Source organism: Haemaphysalis longicornis, unplaced genomic scaffold, assembly GCF_048455015.1.
Source record: "Haemaphysalis longicornis isolate Haplotype H1 unplaced genomic scaffold, Haemaphysalis longicornis Haplotype H1 scaffold_1, whole genome shotgun sequence".
NCBI lineage: Eukaryota > Metazoa > Arthropoda > Arachnida > Ixodida > Ixodidae > Haemaphysalis > Haemaphysalis longicornis.
Genome location: NW_027526203.1, coordinates 428083414 through 428100572, shown reverse-complemented (window position 1 = coordinate 428100572; position 17159 = coordinate 428083414). Strand labels below are relative to the sequence as shown.

The 17159-nt window shown below is 49.7% G+C and overlaps 1 protein-coding gene across 7 annotated transcripts in view; it reads left to right on the top strand.

Moving 5' to 3' along the window:
- Positions 1-13796, top strand: part of LOC144155702 (thiamine-triphosphatase-like) — a 496904-nt gene extending 483108 nt beyond the window's left edge. For all 7 annotated transcript variants that reach the window (XM_077687310.1, XM_077687307.1, XM_077687312.1 and 4 more), the window contains one exon: positions 13420-13796. In XM_077687310.1, the coding sequence (XP_077543436.1) occupies positions 13420-13562 (143 nt within the window). In that variant the 3' untranslated portion in view covers positions 13563-13796. The remainder of the gene's footprint in view (positions 1-13419) is intronic.
- The last annotated feature ends 3363 nt before the right edge of the window (positions 13797-17159 follow it).

Below are 17159 nucleotides of genomic sequence, written 5' to 3'. Positions count from 1 at the left end.
TCCGTCGGCAAGGTTGCTGTCGTATAAGTTTTTTTTTTTTGCTTCACTTTCTATATCGAATTTTTGCTATATCGAACTATTTTAAAATCCTCGCGCTGTTCGATATAAGCGGCATTTAGTGTAAATATTTCATTGGAAAAGATTACTCACTGGTGTGCAGAATGGCAAATGTCGATAAACGTAACAAAACCAGTCTGCACGACGGTGACCAGAAAAAAGGTACCCTCCGAGCTTACTTACAAAATAAACAACACCCCTTTATAAAGAGTTACGCGGCAGAAATATCTCGGTGTCACATTAACTTCCGATCTGAGATGGGATGCTCACATAAACAACGTTACAGCGGCAGATTTGCGTAAGCTGTTTTTCTTGAGAAGGCGTCTACCACTTGCGCCTACACAAACTAGGCTTTTAACCTACACAACAATCGTCCGTCCAATTTTATAGCACGCCAACCCTGTTTGATTTCCCCAATCTGTTACTCATATCGCAAAGTTAGAACGGGTTCAAAGGAAAGCCGTCAGGTCCATCCACAACAAATACGAACGAATCGACTCGCCCACTAACCTTTTATAATCTTGTGGTCTTCCTACGCTAGCGACAAGAGCAAAACTGTCACGATTAAGAATTACACACAACCTCCTTCATAACCGCAGCCTCATCGACGATGCATGAAAATACACCTCCCTTGCTGAATCCAGAGCCCTAAGACAAAAACATGCTAACACCATTACTGAATACGCTTTTCACAATTGCTTCAAGCATTAATTTTTTCCCCTGTCAATAAGAGAATGGAATAGTTTAGATTCCTCGGTTATTATTTAACTGGGATATTATTTAGGGAGCATGTCCTCGATTTGATTGTATACTGGTGTATACAATCAAATCGAGTACATGTTCCGTAAATAATATCCCAGTTCCTTTCTTATCTTACAACACGAAAGTGTTTTATGCCGGGGTTCACCAAGATATGACTGACGTCATATCCGTCACGGAAATGACATCGGCAGAAAAACTACGATTGACGCGGTTGCGCCGGGATGTGAAACACGAACTTTGTCGCCGCACCGGGAGGTACGAAACGCGCTCCCGACTGCGCTATGAACAGACGCGTAAACAGGGCGGCAAACGCGCCTTACATCCTTTCCTTCAGATGGTCATGCCGTCTATAGGAGAGGCGAAGGGAAGTAGTGCATTATGACGCTAATGAGCGCCGACAGTTGGCACCTCGATGCCAGCGCCTACGGGTACGGGGGACGCGCCGTGCAACCTGCTGAGAAGCCTGTAAAGCAAGGACCACGGAGTAAGGTAGCGCTCATGGCACGATCCGCTGCTCCTTTTGCTGCAGCGGACCGCGTGTTCACCAAACGATTCGCTGACAACTTGTTGGGTTTCGTTCGCACGGACCGTTTGCGAGCGCCTGTGGTTTCAGTCGGTTTTGAGCAATGCTCCGGCGCGTGCAATCCAGGGTCTAATGTTGATGCGTATAACGGCGCCATACCGACGAAATATAAATAGCGATGTTCAAATTCATATCGATGCACAATAAACATACAACTCCTCCTGTGAAGGCACATTTCACTTTCGTGTTTTCCCGGTTCCTATGGAAGAGGGATCAACCATATTTTTTTTTCTCTCTTGATCAGCCGTATTACCGCTTTCTAGGCGATTATTTTTGTTGTATAATTGTTCCCGTAGACTTGCGCGTAAAGGTATTTGTTTTTCCTGTAGCAACAACTGGTTCTCCGTAACCGGCGTGTGTGTTCCTTGTAGTGCATTATTGCCGATGGTATTGTGTTTGCGTGAAACTAGCGTTGTATTGTCTGCTTGATAAGTATTACTGTCTTGTATGCCGCGCGTAAGAATGTTAACTGTTCACTGTTTGTGTGTAATTAACGCCATTTTTCAAAATGTACCTATTTAATTTTGTAAAGGCCTCAACGCCCCTTAAGGCATTTCTGGCTCCAGCCTCTGTACCCTCTTAGACGTCGCCTGAGAAAATATGGCGCTGTAAAAATGTAAAACTGTGAACGGTGTATTCTGTATTCACGAACTGATGCCCTTCTGCTTTGGTCTCGTATGAGACTGGCACTACCGAAAATAAATAAATAAAAAAATAAAAAATATTAACACATAAATAAATAGGCAAAATATTACAATTATATAAGGAGCTTCCTAACCGATAGAACGGCCATCTTGCAGATTAGAGGAGTTATGTCGTACAGGGTAGAACTCCAGGCTAGAGGGACACCCCAAGGAGCAGTTTTGTCGCCCCTGCTATTTTATCTGGCCGTACTAGAAAACCCCCAACGACTTGGCAAAATTCCGAACACTAGATACAGTTAATACGCCGATGGCATCACCTTGTGGGTAAAAAGCGGAAGTGACGCACAAATAGAAGAAACCTTGCAGGAAGCAATACAAGCGGTGGTAACAGGAGCCGAGAAGGCAGAATTAACATGTTCTCCTAGCAAATCCGAATTGCTTCTACTGACCCCCAAAACACGATACAAAGCATACCCCGATATCCAAGTCCACATAGGGGATGATCCCATACCAGAAGTCTCCACGCTTCCTGATTTTGTGAGGAAGTACTGACGTTCACCTCCAACGTGTCCATTTGGTTACCCTCGAGCTCAATGGTATCATTTGCGCCACCAGCTGCGATACCTGGCTTGAGAGCTGCGAGGCTATATCTTTGATTTCCTGTGTAGGATTGCCCGGTGTTAGTTCCCCCTCTTTATGCGTAATTGTTATCTCATCGTCTTGGTTTGAGGGTTAGGGCTGGGTGTCCCTTTGGCCACCTTGCACCTTATGTCGGTTTCAGTTTCGCGGGTGTCCACACTGTGTTCCACTTTTCGAAAAGACACAAAAACTGCGCTGTTTTAAGGTCCAGGCCAGCCGTGAATTGTTTGAAGCATGGTGCATCATGAATACCGGTATTAACTGCGTAAGCACGGCATCTATGACTTTGTCAAGAAAAGAAATAGATTATCTAAATGCCCACTTGCCACGTGCGTGAAATAATCAACCACTTGACTTCGTCGCGATTTTTAGATGCGACGCTGAGAGGAGCATCTCTTGCCGGCGGCCCTGTCCTTCCTGCGTCGTCGTTGTCCGCGTCCGCACAGCTGCGTCTCTCCTCCGCTCACCCCCTCTCCTCTCGCCATGATAGCGCGCCCTATCACCCAACATCTGTGGCGCGCGCACTGCGCGATCTCTCACTCCACCGGTGAGTGGCGCTGCGCGCGGCGCAAGCGCGCTGTGCGCATGTGCAGCGCCCTCTCTCTCCGCGGTCTCCTCTCCTTCGGGCACGCTGCGCATATAAGCGGAGTGCCGCGCTCCGGCCGGTCTCTCAGTCGACGGTCGTCCGCGCTACGCTTGCTCTCTCTCTCTCTCTCTCTCTCTCTCTCTCTCTCTCTCTCTCGCATTACCCGACGATTGCTCACGCAATTCGAGTAATCGACCCAACGGAAACGCACAATGGAACCCCCTTCAGCGTCGCATCACACCAGGGTTCCCGCGAGGGGAGGTGGGCGTAATTCTTTTCAGATTTCTCTTTTTTGTTCTTGTTGCTGTGGCCATGTTCACGCATGCGCTGTTCCTCTGTCTTCTTTTGTGTGCGGTAAGAGTTGCAGTTGATGTCCAGCGCTAGTCCTGTGTGGTCCCTTCTTTGTTGTCCAGTTTATACCACGCTACTTAACCTTGTTTCAGTGCTGCCTGGTTAACAGAGAACTGATCAACTGATTTTATTTCTCGATTTGCTCCGTCTGCGTCGCTGTAAGTGTCTTTAGTCGCACGTATTCATGACAGGGTTCCTTATTTTCCTGCATTAAAGGGGGAAACTCGCTCTGGTGTGTGATGGGAGGTCGATCTGCCTATATCCCACCTGTTTGGGGTTGCTCCTCACTGGTGTTTGGTTCCGGGATTTAGATCTCGATCTCGACACCCTTAGGTTGCGGCTACCCGAATCTGCGGTGAAGTCTCTCCCCGCCGGTGACCGGCCCCGGAACTGCCTTCGCTGCGGGGTGGTAGACCTATTGCTGTTCTGTCCATGCTGGAAGGCCTATATATCGCCCTCGCCTGGCCTAGATATCCTGTTCCTGAAATTGGACCTGGAACCCGAGCGGCTTTGCCTACTCTGGGAATGGGTACAGGAGTAGTCTCGTGGTCGTCCGCGCTGCGGGTCCAGGTCCGCCCTCCAAGTCCGCTCCTCCGATCGGTGCTTCGCGGACTCTCGTTGCTGCTTCACGAACGGCACCCTGAAGCGTTTTGGGCAGCCCTTGGCAGCCGTCAGGTCGTACCCTCCACAGAGGGTGCAGTGGGGCTGGCAGGTGTGCCCAGCCTGGGAATCCCGAAAGCCACACCGGTGGCACTTATTTACATTCTTCTGGGGACAGACCATCGCCCTGTGTTCGACTTCATGGCAGAGGTCGCTGACCGCAACTGTCTCTTTGTACAAAGAGCATGGGCATTCAGCGGAAAAAAGGGTGACGTAGTATGGGACTTTGTTGCCAGAGAAAGTGATGACGACCAGGTTAAATTGACATGATCTTCTGCATGCGCAGATTTCGTACTTCGGAAAATGCGCTTTCCCGCAACGCCGTCGCGGTGCTCTTAGACGCTACAAGCATGCCTGCAGTTAGGCGTGCTTCACAGCAAAGCAAGCACGGCGCTCTCCCGCGCTAGCAGACGGCACGAAGCCCCGCCCTTAAGCCCCTATGCGCCTGCGCCGCTTAGCTTCGATGCGCAGCCGCGGCTTGTGCGCTGGCGCTCCGCGGAGCGAGGCCACGCTGCGCCGTGTTTGCACCTATAGTGGACGGCCCTTATTGTTCACGACAGCGGGCTCCACGATAGCGAGATATCCCTTTTAAGTTTTAGTCAAGCGAATAAGGGTACCTCGTGGGATACATGTATCAAAGCGTGACAGATGTTGTCTGCCCGCTTTTTCATGGTTTTGAGGCACAACGTGGCTTTATGCGGGGACGCGACGGATTTGCCTTTTTATCGATTTATTCCTTAGTAAAATTACTATGATACTTTGAACTTTCTAAGAATCTGAAGGTGAAAGCCTAGTCAGACGTTCTGTCGATCTGCTATTAAACTTTCTGTCGAAACTTGCGGCCGCACGGGTCCCCACTTGACCAACCCCCGGAAAAAAACCCTCCGAAGCTCTTTCCGCTCGATCGCCATCGCCAGGAGTCTCCTGTTCACCGCCGTCAGTAGCTTCACCTCCCAAGGCGGCTCATATTGCAAGTGCGACAGCGGCCTACCCTCCTCCGCAGTTGCTGCTTCCTTTTCCCGTTACGTGCTCCGACTTTTTGTGCGATTTTGTGTATCTCACGACGATTTTTTCTACCGCACGCGTTCCATGAAACCTAGAAATCTGAGACTTCCTCCAAATCAGTTGTAAGTCAGCGCTGTGCCCTGCCCTGACCTTTACCTTAGACTTCGTTGTTTTCGCTCTGTAGTAGAAAGAATTACCGACACACACTAACCAACCCGCAGCGTCATACACGTGGGGCAGCGGCACGCGACATGTGACTTGATGAAGGTATTCCGGAATTTTTCCGTGACCGGTGGTATGACACCGACGCGAAGGCGCAGCGAGCCCCTCCTCTGCCCTGTTTTAGTACACGCCAGTACACTGTGTCCATTGCGCTCTAGGACGACTACCGTACTGCTCTTCGGGTCACAGTCAACCAACACCGCGTCCTCGAACGACAGGCACGAGCGACCTAAGCTATCACAGCCGAGATCAAAGTGCGCGAATATTGTACCAAAACTTTATTTTTCGTGAGGCCCAGTCCTAACGAGCGTCCATTAGGTGGGGCAGGCGCGCTACCTAGGTAATACGCGGCTGTTCGCGGCGGCCGACGCATAGGCGTTCTCTCCAAGAATGCAGCAGAAAGGGCCGGCAACTAAGCCAAGCGCCTGTACCGAGAGCGTCAGAGCCATCACTGCTCATCGCTGAATGAGAGAGCAGGTATGCGCAAGCTGTTGTCACCGTTCTGAGCTTTGTCACGACAGCGCAGGATACGGCAAGCTTCTGCCAACATTAAGCTCAAGCCAGTAAAGCCATTAAAGGTCTGCGGAAAAAGGCATCTCGCATGTTACGACGTCACTGGATTCCGACGTCTACTACCATGAGCCACCGAGGAGTGACCAAATCGTTTATTCATCGCTAATTATAGTAGAATTTTCTCACGCAGCGAAAATGCGTCGCATGAGGAGTTACAGACGTCCCTTGCTGAGTTCCACAGGAACGTGCAGCGGGGGAACCCGGAGGCGACAGCCCTCTTACTATACCGCCATGAAACGCCATAATATTTCATCGACGAGTTACCGAAATATTTCATGTTTGCTTATGTGCTTTGAAGGTAAAGGAGGAGGAGGAGGAGAAAACTTTATTGAACAGGTATATCGAGCTTGAAAGTGGGCGGGGTCAGGACTCCTTTGGTCCTGGGTCCAGGACTCCTTTGGTGCGGCTCCTTTGGTGTGCGACTCCTTTGGTGCGGACTCCTTTGGTCCTGGGTCCAGGACTCCTTTGGTGCGGCCTGCCGTCTTCGCCCTTTCAGCGAGCCAAAGCTGCTTACTTAGGTCCGAGCTGGCAAGTTCACTCTCCCACTGCTCGTATGTAGGACTGGGAATTGGTTCAAGGTGTGGGTTTGAAGGGCATGCACAAACCATATGGAAGAGCGTTGCTGGGCTGCCGCAGTGCCTGCACTGGGGGTAGTATATTGTGGGGTGAATGGCGTGTAGCCGTGTGGGATGTGGAAATGTGTTTGTTTGAAGTTGTCGGAGGGTGACTTGTTGTTCTTTTGTTAATTTTTCTGCCGGTGGCGGGAAGGTGCGTCGTGTGAGCATGTACTGTTGGGTGATGTCATTGTATGTAATAAGTGAGTGTCTGGTCCTCTCATCGTCCTCTTACGATGCCCGGCGAGCAAGATCTCGGGCGTGAGCGTGAGCCGCTGCATTACCGCGAAGGGATGAGTGGGCAGGCGTCCAAATGATTTTGACTGTTCTTTCAGGAGGGTTTTGGACTAGGATGCGTAGGGCTTTCGTGGAAATTCTTCCGGTTATGTACTTCCGACACGCCGCTTGCGAGTCTGTAATAACAATATTGGCTTTGGTCTGGGTTATTGCTAATGCGAGAGCCTCTTCTTCCGCTTCGAGGGTGGTAGCCTGGAGAAGGGTGACACTAGTAAGAAGATCAGTGGGGGCGGCGACAACCGCTGTTTTGGTATTTGCACGTGCGTAGTCCGCTGCGTCTGTGAATACTGTTGTTTTTGAATGACAATACAGCCTTTCAAGGGTTTGTGCCCTGGCTGTTCTTCTGCCTTCATGGTGCTGAGGGGTCATATTTCTTGGCAGGGGAGCAATTTTTAGCTTCGACCTAATTTCCGGTGGAATGTCTTCGGCAGTCTCCATTTCCAACAAAGGGGAGTATCCCAGGTTCATAAGTACTTGCCGGCCTGTCGGGGTAGTGCTTAGTCGCGCTTTCTGGGCGTTCAGGTGCGCCTCTGTAAGCTTGTCTATGGTATTGTGCACCCCTAGCGCCATCAAACGAGACGAAGAAGTGCTTGCCGGGAGTCCGAGGGCTTGTTTAAAGGCCTTTCGTATCACGGTGTCGATCTTCCGCCTTTCTGCGGCCAGGAGGGTGGCGTAGGGGGCGACGTACGTAATTCGTGAAATTACAAAAGCTTGAAGAAGACTCAGCATGTCGTGTTCCTTCATTCCGTGTTTTTGGCTGGCAATGCGACGGAGCATCCTGACGATCTGAGCGGTTGACGAGTCCAATTTCCGGATGAGTTGCGTATTTTTACAGTTTTACTGGTAGGTCATTCCCAGAATTTTGATGTATCGAGTTGAGGAAATCATGATGCCATCCAACATGACGTGAATGTCCGTGGGGGGATCCCGGTGGCATTTTTGAATCAAGAGAAGCTCCGATTTGAGGCGCGCAGGTGAGGCCGCATTGCTTTGCGCACACATGAACAGCGTTTGCGGCCTGTTGGAGCCGGTCTTGCATGGTTCCCAGCGATCCCTTACCCACCCAAATCGTTTTATCGTCGGCGTAAATGCCATGCTTGATGTCCGGAATTTTGTTCAGTTCTTTCGGGAGGTTAATCAGGGCGATGTTGAACAGTATTGGGGACAGAACCGCGCCTTGCGGCGTACCCCTACTTCCGCATGAGAAAGCGTCGGATTGTAGGTCTCCCATCTTGATGATAGCTTTGCGGTCTGTGAGAAAACAACGGAAATATTCGTACATTCTTTCGACGCAGCCGAGTTCATTGAGGTTCTTCATAATGGCGCTGTGAGCCACGTTGTCGAAGGCCCCCTTGAGCTCTAATGTGAGGATGGCCTTCGGCGTGGTCCTACTGGCTGCTTCGAAGATGTCGGCTTTCAGTTGAAGTAGGATGTCTTGCGTGGATAGCTGAGGGCGAAATCCGAACATGGTGTGTGGTATTTGGTCTGTAGTTTTTAAGTGCCTTTGCAACCTGTATAGAAAACAACGTGTTCCATGACCTTCCCAATGCAGGAGGTGAGGGATATCGGGCGGAGGTTGTCGACGCATGGCGTCTGGCCCGGTTTGTGTAGGAATCTCACTTCCGCCTCCTTCCATGAACTCGGGAGAATGCTGCTCATCCAGCAATCGTTCATGTAGGTGGCCAGAGCAACGATGGAAGCGTAGTCCAGGTTTGCCAGGGCTTTGTTAGTTATTTTGTGTGTTCCGGCGGATTTTGGCCAGGGCCGCTGGCACCTCAACCGGTGTTATTGGCTGATCAAGGGTGGCATTCGGTGGTCCACTGTATGTCGGTGAAACTTCCTTGGGTGTGTCCGGAAAATACGTTCTTGAGGGCACACATGAGGTCCTCTGCAGGTCCTTGGAACTGGTGTATTATCGTGTGCATTGCCTTGCTAGTTTCTCCCTTGCTCTTGGTAGGGTCTATCAGATATCTAAGAATGTGCCATGACTTTGAAGTGCTGAGTCTTCCGTTTAGGGTGTCACATATATGTAGCCAGTTTTGGCGGCAAGGCTGCGCCTCATACTGGGCCGCTTCTGTGTTGAGTTTGGTGATTCGTAAGCGGAGCTTTATGTTGTGTCTCTGCTTCCTCCATCTCCGCAGTAAGCTGCGCCGGGCTTCCCAGATGTGAAGCAAGTGATTGTCCACTGCCGGTGTTTGATTGGAAATTTGAATTTTCTTTGTGTTTTGTGAAATGTCGTTGCAGAGGTCTTGGGTCTATGCGTTTATGTCTTCTATTGTGGTGGTCGGGTCTTGACTTCTCTTTTTCCTTATCGCGTCCCAGTTCGTGAGTTTCGCTTCTCCTAATTTCCGTCTGTATGACGGGCCATACACTTTCGTCTCGATGATCACTTCCTAAGCTTTCCTCACAATTCCTCCAATTAACGTTGAAGATGTTTGATGTTAAGGTAAGATCCGGACAGGTATCTCTCGTCGTGCTAGTGCCGATTCTGGTTGGCCTGCATGGGTCTGTGATGAGGGTGAGGCTCTATTCGTCGATAATGTTGGAGAGCTCTCTTCCTCGTTTGGTTTGATACGTGTAGCCCCAGGCTTGGTGTGCGGCGTTTAGGTCTCCTGCGATGACAAAGGGATTAGAGCCCGCTATTAGTTTTGCCTGTCGAATGATATCCGCCCGTCCAGGGGCTGTGTTTTTCGGCCGGCAATAGATGTTGAGGATAAAAATGCTTCGACCTCTTTTCGTTTTTTGAGGAACTAGTTCGGTTAGAATATTTCAGTTAGAGGGTTTGTTGTCAAGGGGTGTTGAACAGCCGTGATATATTTCCTAATTAGGGCGCAGACATTCCTTCCGTTATTGGTGATGTGGGACGCGTATCCGGGAATTTTTGCGAGCTGGGCCGTTTCTTGCTGAGCTATTACATCGGGGGGCCGTTTCTTGCAGAGCTATTACATTGATTAGCAACATATTGTTGCAAGTCACCCTTCTTAAGTCTAAAGCTTCGGCAATTCCACTGCCAGATTAGTAGCGGGGATTGCGGACTCTGTCTGGAGTTAGTCTTCATTATTGGTGGTGTAGCTTCCGGCCGTCGTGTCTGTCTGCCCTGGGCGGAAGTACGGTTTGTCCCTTCTTGAGTGACGGCCGGTGTTTGTCGAGTGCTGAAGTTCTAGGCGCTCCATTCTAGTTTGGGTGCTCTGCATTTGTCCCGACAGCTGCGCCGCTTGACTCACAAGTTGTCCTAGCTTAGCGGAGATGGTCTTTAGCTGGCCCTGGACGAGAGTAGTGAGTTGCTCGAGACCGCTTTGGAATTCTTCTTTATTTATATACCTTCCGGTGGTTTCGTCCTGCATAGGTGACGCCTGTTCCAGCCTTCGTTCTTTTTTTTTTCAAAACGGCTTGTGCCAGAGGTGTCGTGATGGGCTCTACTGAGGCATCTTCAGGGAGCGTACCGGGTTGTGTTTGTGGGGTTGGCGCGGGTGTTTTCTTGAGTTGTTGTGTCATGAGGGATTTGAGTGATTGCATTTCTGTCCTGAGTGTCCTGATTTCTTGTTGTAGTTTATCACATTCGCTGCACTGTGGACTGGACGGACGAGCAGTGGGAGAGAGAACGGATGCCCAGCTCATCTTGTTCCCGTCAGTGTCGTTCTCCTGCTGCCCTCGCTTCTCCCCGTGTTGTCGGGACTTTGACCGGGACCGCGAACGGTTGCCCTGGGGTCGGACGGTCGATCATGACTTTGAGCGGCCGGCTGACCCACTGTTCCCTCGGGTGGCAGTGCGGGGCCGGTGGGCGGACTCCATCGGAGTGGAGGGGTGGTCGCGTTCCCACTTCTTCCTTCGGAGAAGGTACGGCTCCCGGAACCGCATTCTGCATTCTTTGCTGGCGGTGAGGTGGTCCCCCAGGCACAGCTCACATTTGGGGTTGCACAGGTGGTCAGGTTATGGGTCACAACCTGACCACCTGTGGCGTTACTCCAAGAAAACCTAGAGCATAGTGTTTTCAGTGCAGTGGAGTAGCAGCCAGTAATTTTTTCCTTAATGACACTCAACTTATTAATTATAATGAATTACCTAACTCGAGAAGTACTGTCCGAATCGCTAAAGTGTCAATGAGACATTTTTAGGTACCACGAGGGGCATCTAACTGCGGTATTTTCAGCGACGAACTAATTGCGTACTCCTTTATTCTGACTGATAAAGAAACCCCGCGAAATATGAAAAATTCCACGTGACGGCGCTCCCGCCCACATCATAAAGCAGTTCCCTCGAACTGCAAGTTAGTCTCCAAGTTAGCCAGAATGAAATAGGGAAAAGAAAAAAAGAATTCGCGACCGAGTTTGTGTCTTATCTGCAACAGGCACCCCGCAAACTTGTGTGATGCTGCTCCTTCCATGCATGCCATTATCATGGTGATAAGCTATCTCTTCGGACGTGTGACAGGCAAAGCAGTTGCTTTCCATCGGCTCATTTGAGGGCGCTGGTTTTTTCAAATCTTGGTGCATGGTAGCTAGGACATCCTGTATAGTTTGCTCCACATGAAAGGTCAATAGAAAGTTCAACAGCACATCAAAGAAGGTCCAACCGGGCTTTCGCCTTCCCATAGTTAGAAAGTTTTAAGTATCTTAATGAGGGTGCCATTCTGGGCACGTTGGTACTCCATTACTTCGAAAAAACTGTGGTTGGTTCCTCTGTCACAGGAATCGGTAAAACACGAAAGTGAAATGTGCAGAGAAATCTGCAGGTGAACATGATTTGAGGGTCGCAGGCTGTCTTGTGGATGTGCTTAGCAAGCGACGTCCTGCTGGCGGGTCGCTTCGGCAAACGTGCACTGGCGTTATTTCCGTGACAGATATGACGTCAGTGAAATCTTGGTGTATCCCGGCATAAAACACTTCCGTATTAAAATATTAAACCCGAAAACGAACAACCTTAAGTATGACGTACTCTTTAGTACTCAAGGTTGCTTCTCGCAAGAAGACCCTGTGTGCACGGGTGCAGCCTTTACAGGCCGCTTGCTTATTTGCACTGGCGTCATTTCCGTGACTGACTGAAATTTATTTATTTATTTATTTATTTATTTATTTGTTTGTTTGTTTGTTTGTTTGTTTGTTTGTTTGTTTGTTTGTTTGTTTGTTTGTTTGTTTGTTTGTTTGTTTGTTTGTTTATTTATTTATTTAAAATACTTTACAGCCCCCTGTTCAGGGCATTGAGTAAGACGGGCAGCAAAGTGGCGCGAGTAGCGCGAGTGCACTCGCGAGTGGTGAGCGGGGCTCCCCGCGAGTTACTCTCGCCCTCTTGAGTGGTGAGCGGGGCTCGCCGCGAGTGTCGCTTGCGCTCGCCAGTGGTGAGCGGGGCTCACTGCGCGTGGGGCTCGCACTCACTCGCACTCACACTCGCCAGTCCAAAGTGATGGCGAGGCTCGCTCACCACTCACTCATGAGTGGTGAGTGGAGTGTGTGTGAGTGCACTCGTGAGTGAGCCTGCCGACCTATGGTCACATTAAAGACTAGCTGGCATTTACGTACAAACACATAGGAGAGTGAAGATACTGCTGTAGGTGGAGCGCCGGACGTGGGTTCCGTAGTTTCTGATTTTGGGCTCCATGACAGGCAAGTTTTCTTTTTCTCGGGTGTTGTGACACACCTACAGGTAACGGTAGTTAAGAGTGCCTCGCAGCGTAGCGAAGTGAGTGTGGCGTAATCGCACTGGAAAATGGAACGCACGCTCTGGGAATTTTGACTTTGCCCACTTCTCATGACCTCGAGAAGTCGAGTTCGGTTGCGTAAGGGGCGGTTTGCGGAGGATAATCTGTGGCTTCTGTGGGCAACATCAGTACTTAAATAGCCGTGTGATATGTATGCATGCCGTAGTGTTTGTAACGTGTGTAGGCTTTCTTCCCATGTCATAGTTTATTACTATTACTGCATCTGTCTGTTTATGCAGTATATATTAGTCTTATTAATGACTGCTACTAATTGCTTAGTTGCGTACAATAACAAAGGGGGTTCCTATACAGTTTATAACTCTGGGACCCCTTCCTGAATATGTCTTTTTACCCACTGCATTTTCAATATAACAACAAACTAAAACTGATACTGACACCGAAAAAAATAGACTCTTTCAAACACCCTTCCAACAATCAGTAGATAGTTCTTGCTTAAAAAAGCATTGCTATGAGTCGTTTTTGCTGGGAGTGAATGTAACATAAGATAGGGCGCCACGGCTGCCACATAAGCTTTGTTTGCTGGATACCGCCAATAAACTCAATATTTTAAACTCTACATGTTCGCCTTCATCCACACATCCCGTAGGGATGGTTTCCCTTGTGCTTTCTTGGATGTTATGGACTGTTGGCATCTTCTTGATTAATCAAAAAGCCAAACTCACACTTAAATTATGGTCAGCTAAATACAGTGTTTCTTTATCTCTTCGCAGGCGTTGCAGAAGGTCCCCCGGCTGAGGGAAAGATGGAAAGCTACCTGAGGCTACGGCGCCCTGCCCTTTACAATCGCCTGGCCAAGATCATATGGCCGCACTCAGAAGAACCCAAGCAAGAACATTCCCGGGAACTGCCATAAATGGCGAAATATTCTGTGCAACGGAGGATTTTTTAATGCTCAATCTGCAAAATAAAACGCAAGGCGGGCAGTACCCGTTCAGGCAACACCAAGAAAATGTCTAGCGGCAGCGGTACCTAGCCTTTAACTTCCCAGTTGCCAAGAACAAAGGTAACATAACAAGCAAGTGTATGTACGGCTACAATTTTCCTCTAAACATGGTCAGTTTGGCTTGGCAAACGTGACAAAGTTTGATCTGTCTGTCTGTCTGTCTGTCTGTCTGTCTGTCTGTCTGTCTGTCTGTCTGTCTGTCTGTCTGTCTGTCTGTCTGTCTGTCTGTCTGTCTGTCTGTCTGTCTAGCCTGTTATACCTAGTGGCACAGGCTGAGGCACTTAAATATTTTATGTTCTTTTTAACTTGCCTCACAATATCCATGTCTGTCTGTCTGTCTGTCTGTCTGTCTGTCTGTCTGTTTGTCTTACCCCCCAGTGGTGGCCAATCACTGACTCACCCGTGGGTCACCTGTGGGTCATGACCAGTGGGTAGGGGGAGCGGGATAAGGAGAGAAAAAGGAGGAAGAAAAAATGGCAGCATGGATGATGGATGATGGCGAGGGTGCGGAGTACGGAAACTCGAAATGACATCCAAGTTGCGCCCCGAGTGACATCCGATTTGCGCCCCGACCGTCATTCGATTTGAGCCGTGAGTTGAACCTTGATTATTCCCTAAATGAAACTGCAACTCACGGCTCAAATCGAATTTCGCTTGATTTTCGCTTGATGGCGGTATGCGCATGGATGGACGCGGACGGACATTGGGAGGTCCTAAGGTACTCCGCACCATTACAGGCGAAGGAGTAAGCCGTTTGACTCTCGGGTACTAACTCACGGCCGTAGCCCAACGGGCAAGGCGACTGACACTAACTCTGTCTGGTCTACCAGATGCAGGCTCGAATCCTGCCGGTGCCTGTGTGATTTTTTGCGATTGTAAATGCTATGCGCACGGACGCGGACGAACATTGTGCGGTCCTAAGGTACTCCGCACCTAGAAGGCGAGGACCGCGAATGAAGTAGAGAGCAAGGACGGCGAGAGGTGAGTATGATGGGTACAGGGTGAGGAGTAGAAGAGGGTTAGTGAGGGCAAGAAAGCAAGAGATGGAGAGGGTGGAGTAATGGTGAGGCGGAAGGATATAACGGAAAGGTAGGGATAGGGAAGATGGGTGTAAGAATAGTAGGGGTAACGAATAAAAGAGGCGAGGGGTGAGAGTAATGGGAAGTGGGAAAGATGAGTGCAGCAGGAGGGGGAGTAGGGACAAGGAAGGACACGGTGGGCAACGGGTGTGGGGACAAAGACAGGAGGGGAGACTGACATGGGGAAAGGGAAAAGCTCGACAAAGGTGAAGGGAGTGGGGATTGGGGAGGCGAATATGATGGAGAGGGGTGTGAGTAAATGAGTGGAGCGTGGGAAACAGGTGCGAGGGGGAGAACAGAGGAAAAGGAAAAAATGACGGGTGCAGAGCAAGGGAGAAAACGTCAAGTATTCGTACGTTACAGCTACGTGCACACTAGCGTGGATCTTGCCGTGCCGCCCTGCCGACGGCCGCTAGCGGCGCCGTCCGCAAGACGGCACGGCAAGTTCCACGCTAGTGTGCACGTAGCCTAAAGGTATATGAACGTGACAAGGCACCTGAAAGCTGTTTATACCTGAAAGTAGCGCCGCGTCGCGCACCGTTTGCCGACATCTGCAGACGCTAGTAGGAACGCTATCGCCTCTCGACGTCATTCGCAGCGTGTGTGCGTGTTTTCGGCAAAGACACAATACCATAGTGCGGATATGACGAATAGGGTTGGGTTTATCACTCAATCTTGGCACTCACGCGCACGTCAATTTATGCATTTGTGCAAGTTTTCAATAGTGGCAGTCAACCAATGAGATCGTCAGTTGGGACTAGTCAAACTAATCTTTTCATTCATTAGGTCTCTGCAGTTATCGCTTTTTTTTTTTTTGCAAGTTCACTGGAGCATAAAAATCCCCGCAAAAAAACACGTTTCAGTTGATTTCTGGACGTCCGGTTTGCTTTAAGCCGATTGCGCTTCAGGATACGCTTTCCAGTCTTGAAGCGAATAAAAAAAAATGGCGAAAAGCAAGTCCAAAATTACCAAAATCCAAAACTAACCCCCCCCCCCTCCCCCCCCCCCCCCCCCCTATCACGGTCGGTTTTGTTCCATGTTATTCAGCACACAACCCTGTTCGTTATTCAACAAGACGCCGCCGGCCACGTCGTACAAGCAGTACTTGCATCGGCCCTTTCTGCCGCCTGCCCGCAGCACGTGATTCGCACTGGGCCCGACCCTCAACTATGTTGTCAAACGTGTCATCCAAATGAGAGACGGCGTCCTTCACCGCAAACATGACAGGCACAGCGCTGGCAGCGCCGCCGGCTGCAGGGAACCTGACCGGCCGAGATTTGCATACGCGAATTAACAACACCACCTAAAGAAGACCCGGAGCTGAAATTCAGGCAGAACGGTAAACTTAGCATTGTCGGCTTTGAAAAAAAAGGAAAGTAAAAAATAATTCCCCAGAAGTGTTGGGAGGAGACGGGACAGGGAGGGCTCGAGGACAGCCGCACACACAAGGTCCCGCTCAAATTCAATCAAACGTGAGCGCCGGTTCACATCTGAAAAAAAAAAAAAAAAAAAATAGATAAAGACGGAAAAAAAAAAACAATCAGGAGGCTCTTGCCCCCTGATTGGGGAGAAAAGGGTTAAACGCGATTGGGCGACGGGCCAAGCACCGCCTATCCATTGGCTTTCTTCCGAACAACCTGCGCGCCAGCACTGATTTCTCTGTCGCAAAAAGAAAAAAATGCGAAACAAAAAAGCGCCAGGGTGCAAATTCGGTTACGTTTTACAATTTTCTGACCTTTGTGGCAAAACTGCGTCGTGTGGATGTACCAAGACCGGCGGCCGAAGGTTGCTCTGCTGTCCATAGTATCTCACTGATAGCTAACGCGTTTTAACGTTGTTCGTGATTATATCCCACTGATAGCTAGTGTGTTTTAACATTGTTCGTTGCTTCCAGTCTCTCCTTTTTATAAGTATTGTAGGATAGCATGCCTTTATTGCTACCACTCGGGGCGCATTTCAGGTAATGCCCCTTGCGGGGTCCGTGCACAGTCGACTGGAGTCGTTTGGGTAGTGGAATGCGCGCTTCGATCGCGGTCTTGCTCCCCTCAAAGTTCTCTCTCCCACGCTTCGCCGCCCAGGCGAGCTCTGACGGAGCGGCGCGGACTCGGTTACTCGAGCCGGCGGCTGTGTCGTGTTCTGTTTTCGCCGGCGCTTCTTTTGAGAAACACCAACTCGAACGCCACATTATCAATATTCTCTCAGTGAACCACTGTATTTACTACAAGCACGTATTATAACTACATCACAAACTGTCGCCATGCGGTTTCGGTCCGAATTCTGCTTACTGTATGACTTCGCTGCTATTCGCCGTAGCCCACTTTGGAACATGGCACCGATATTTCTCCCCACTATAATAAAAACTTATGGTATCACGTGAAAATTAAAAAAAAGCAGGAATAAAGGTTTTTTTAATGGACATACAGAGGAG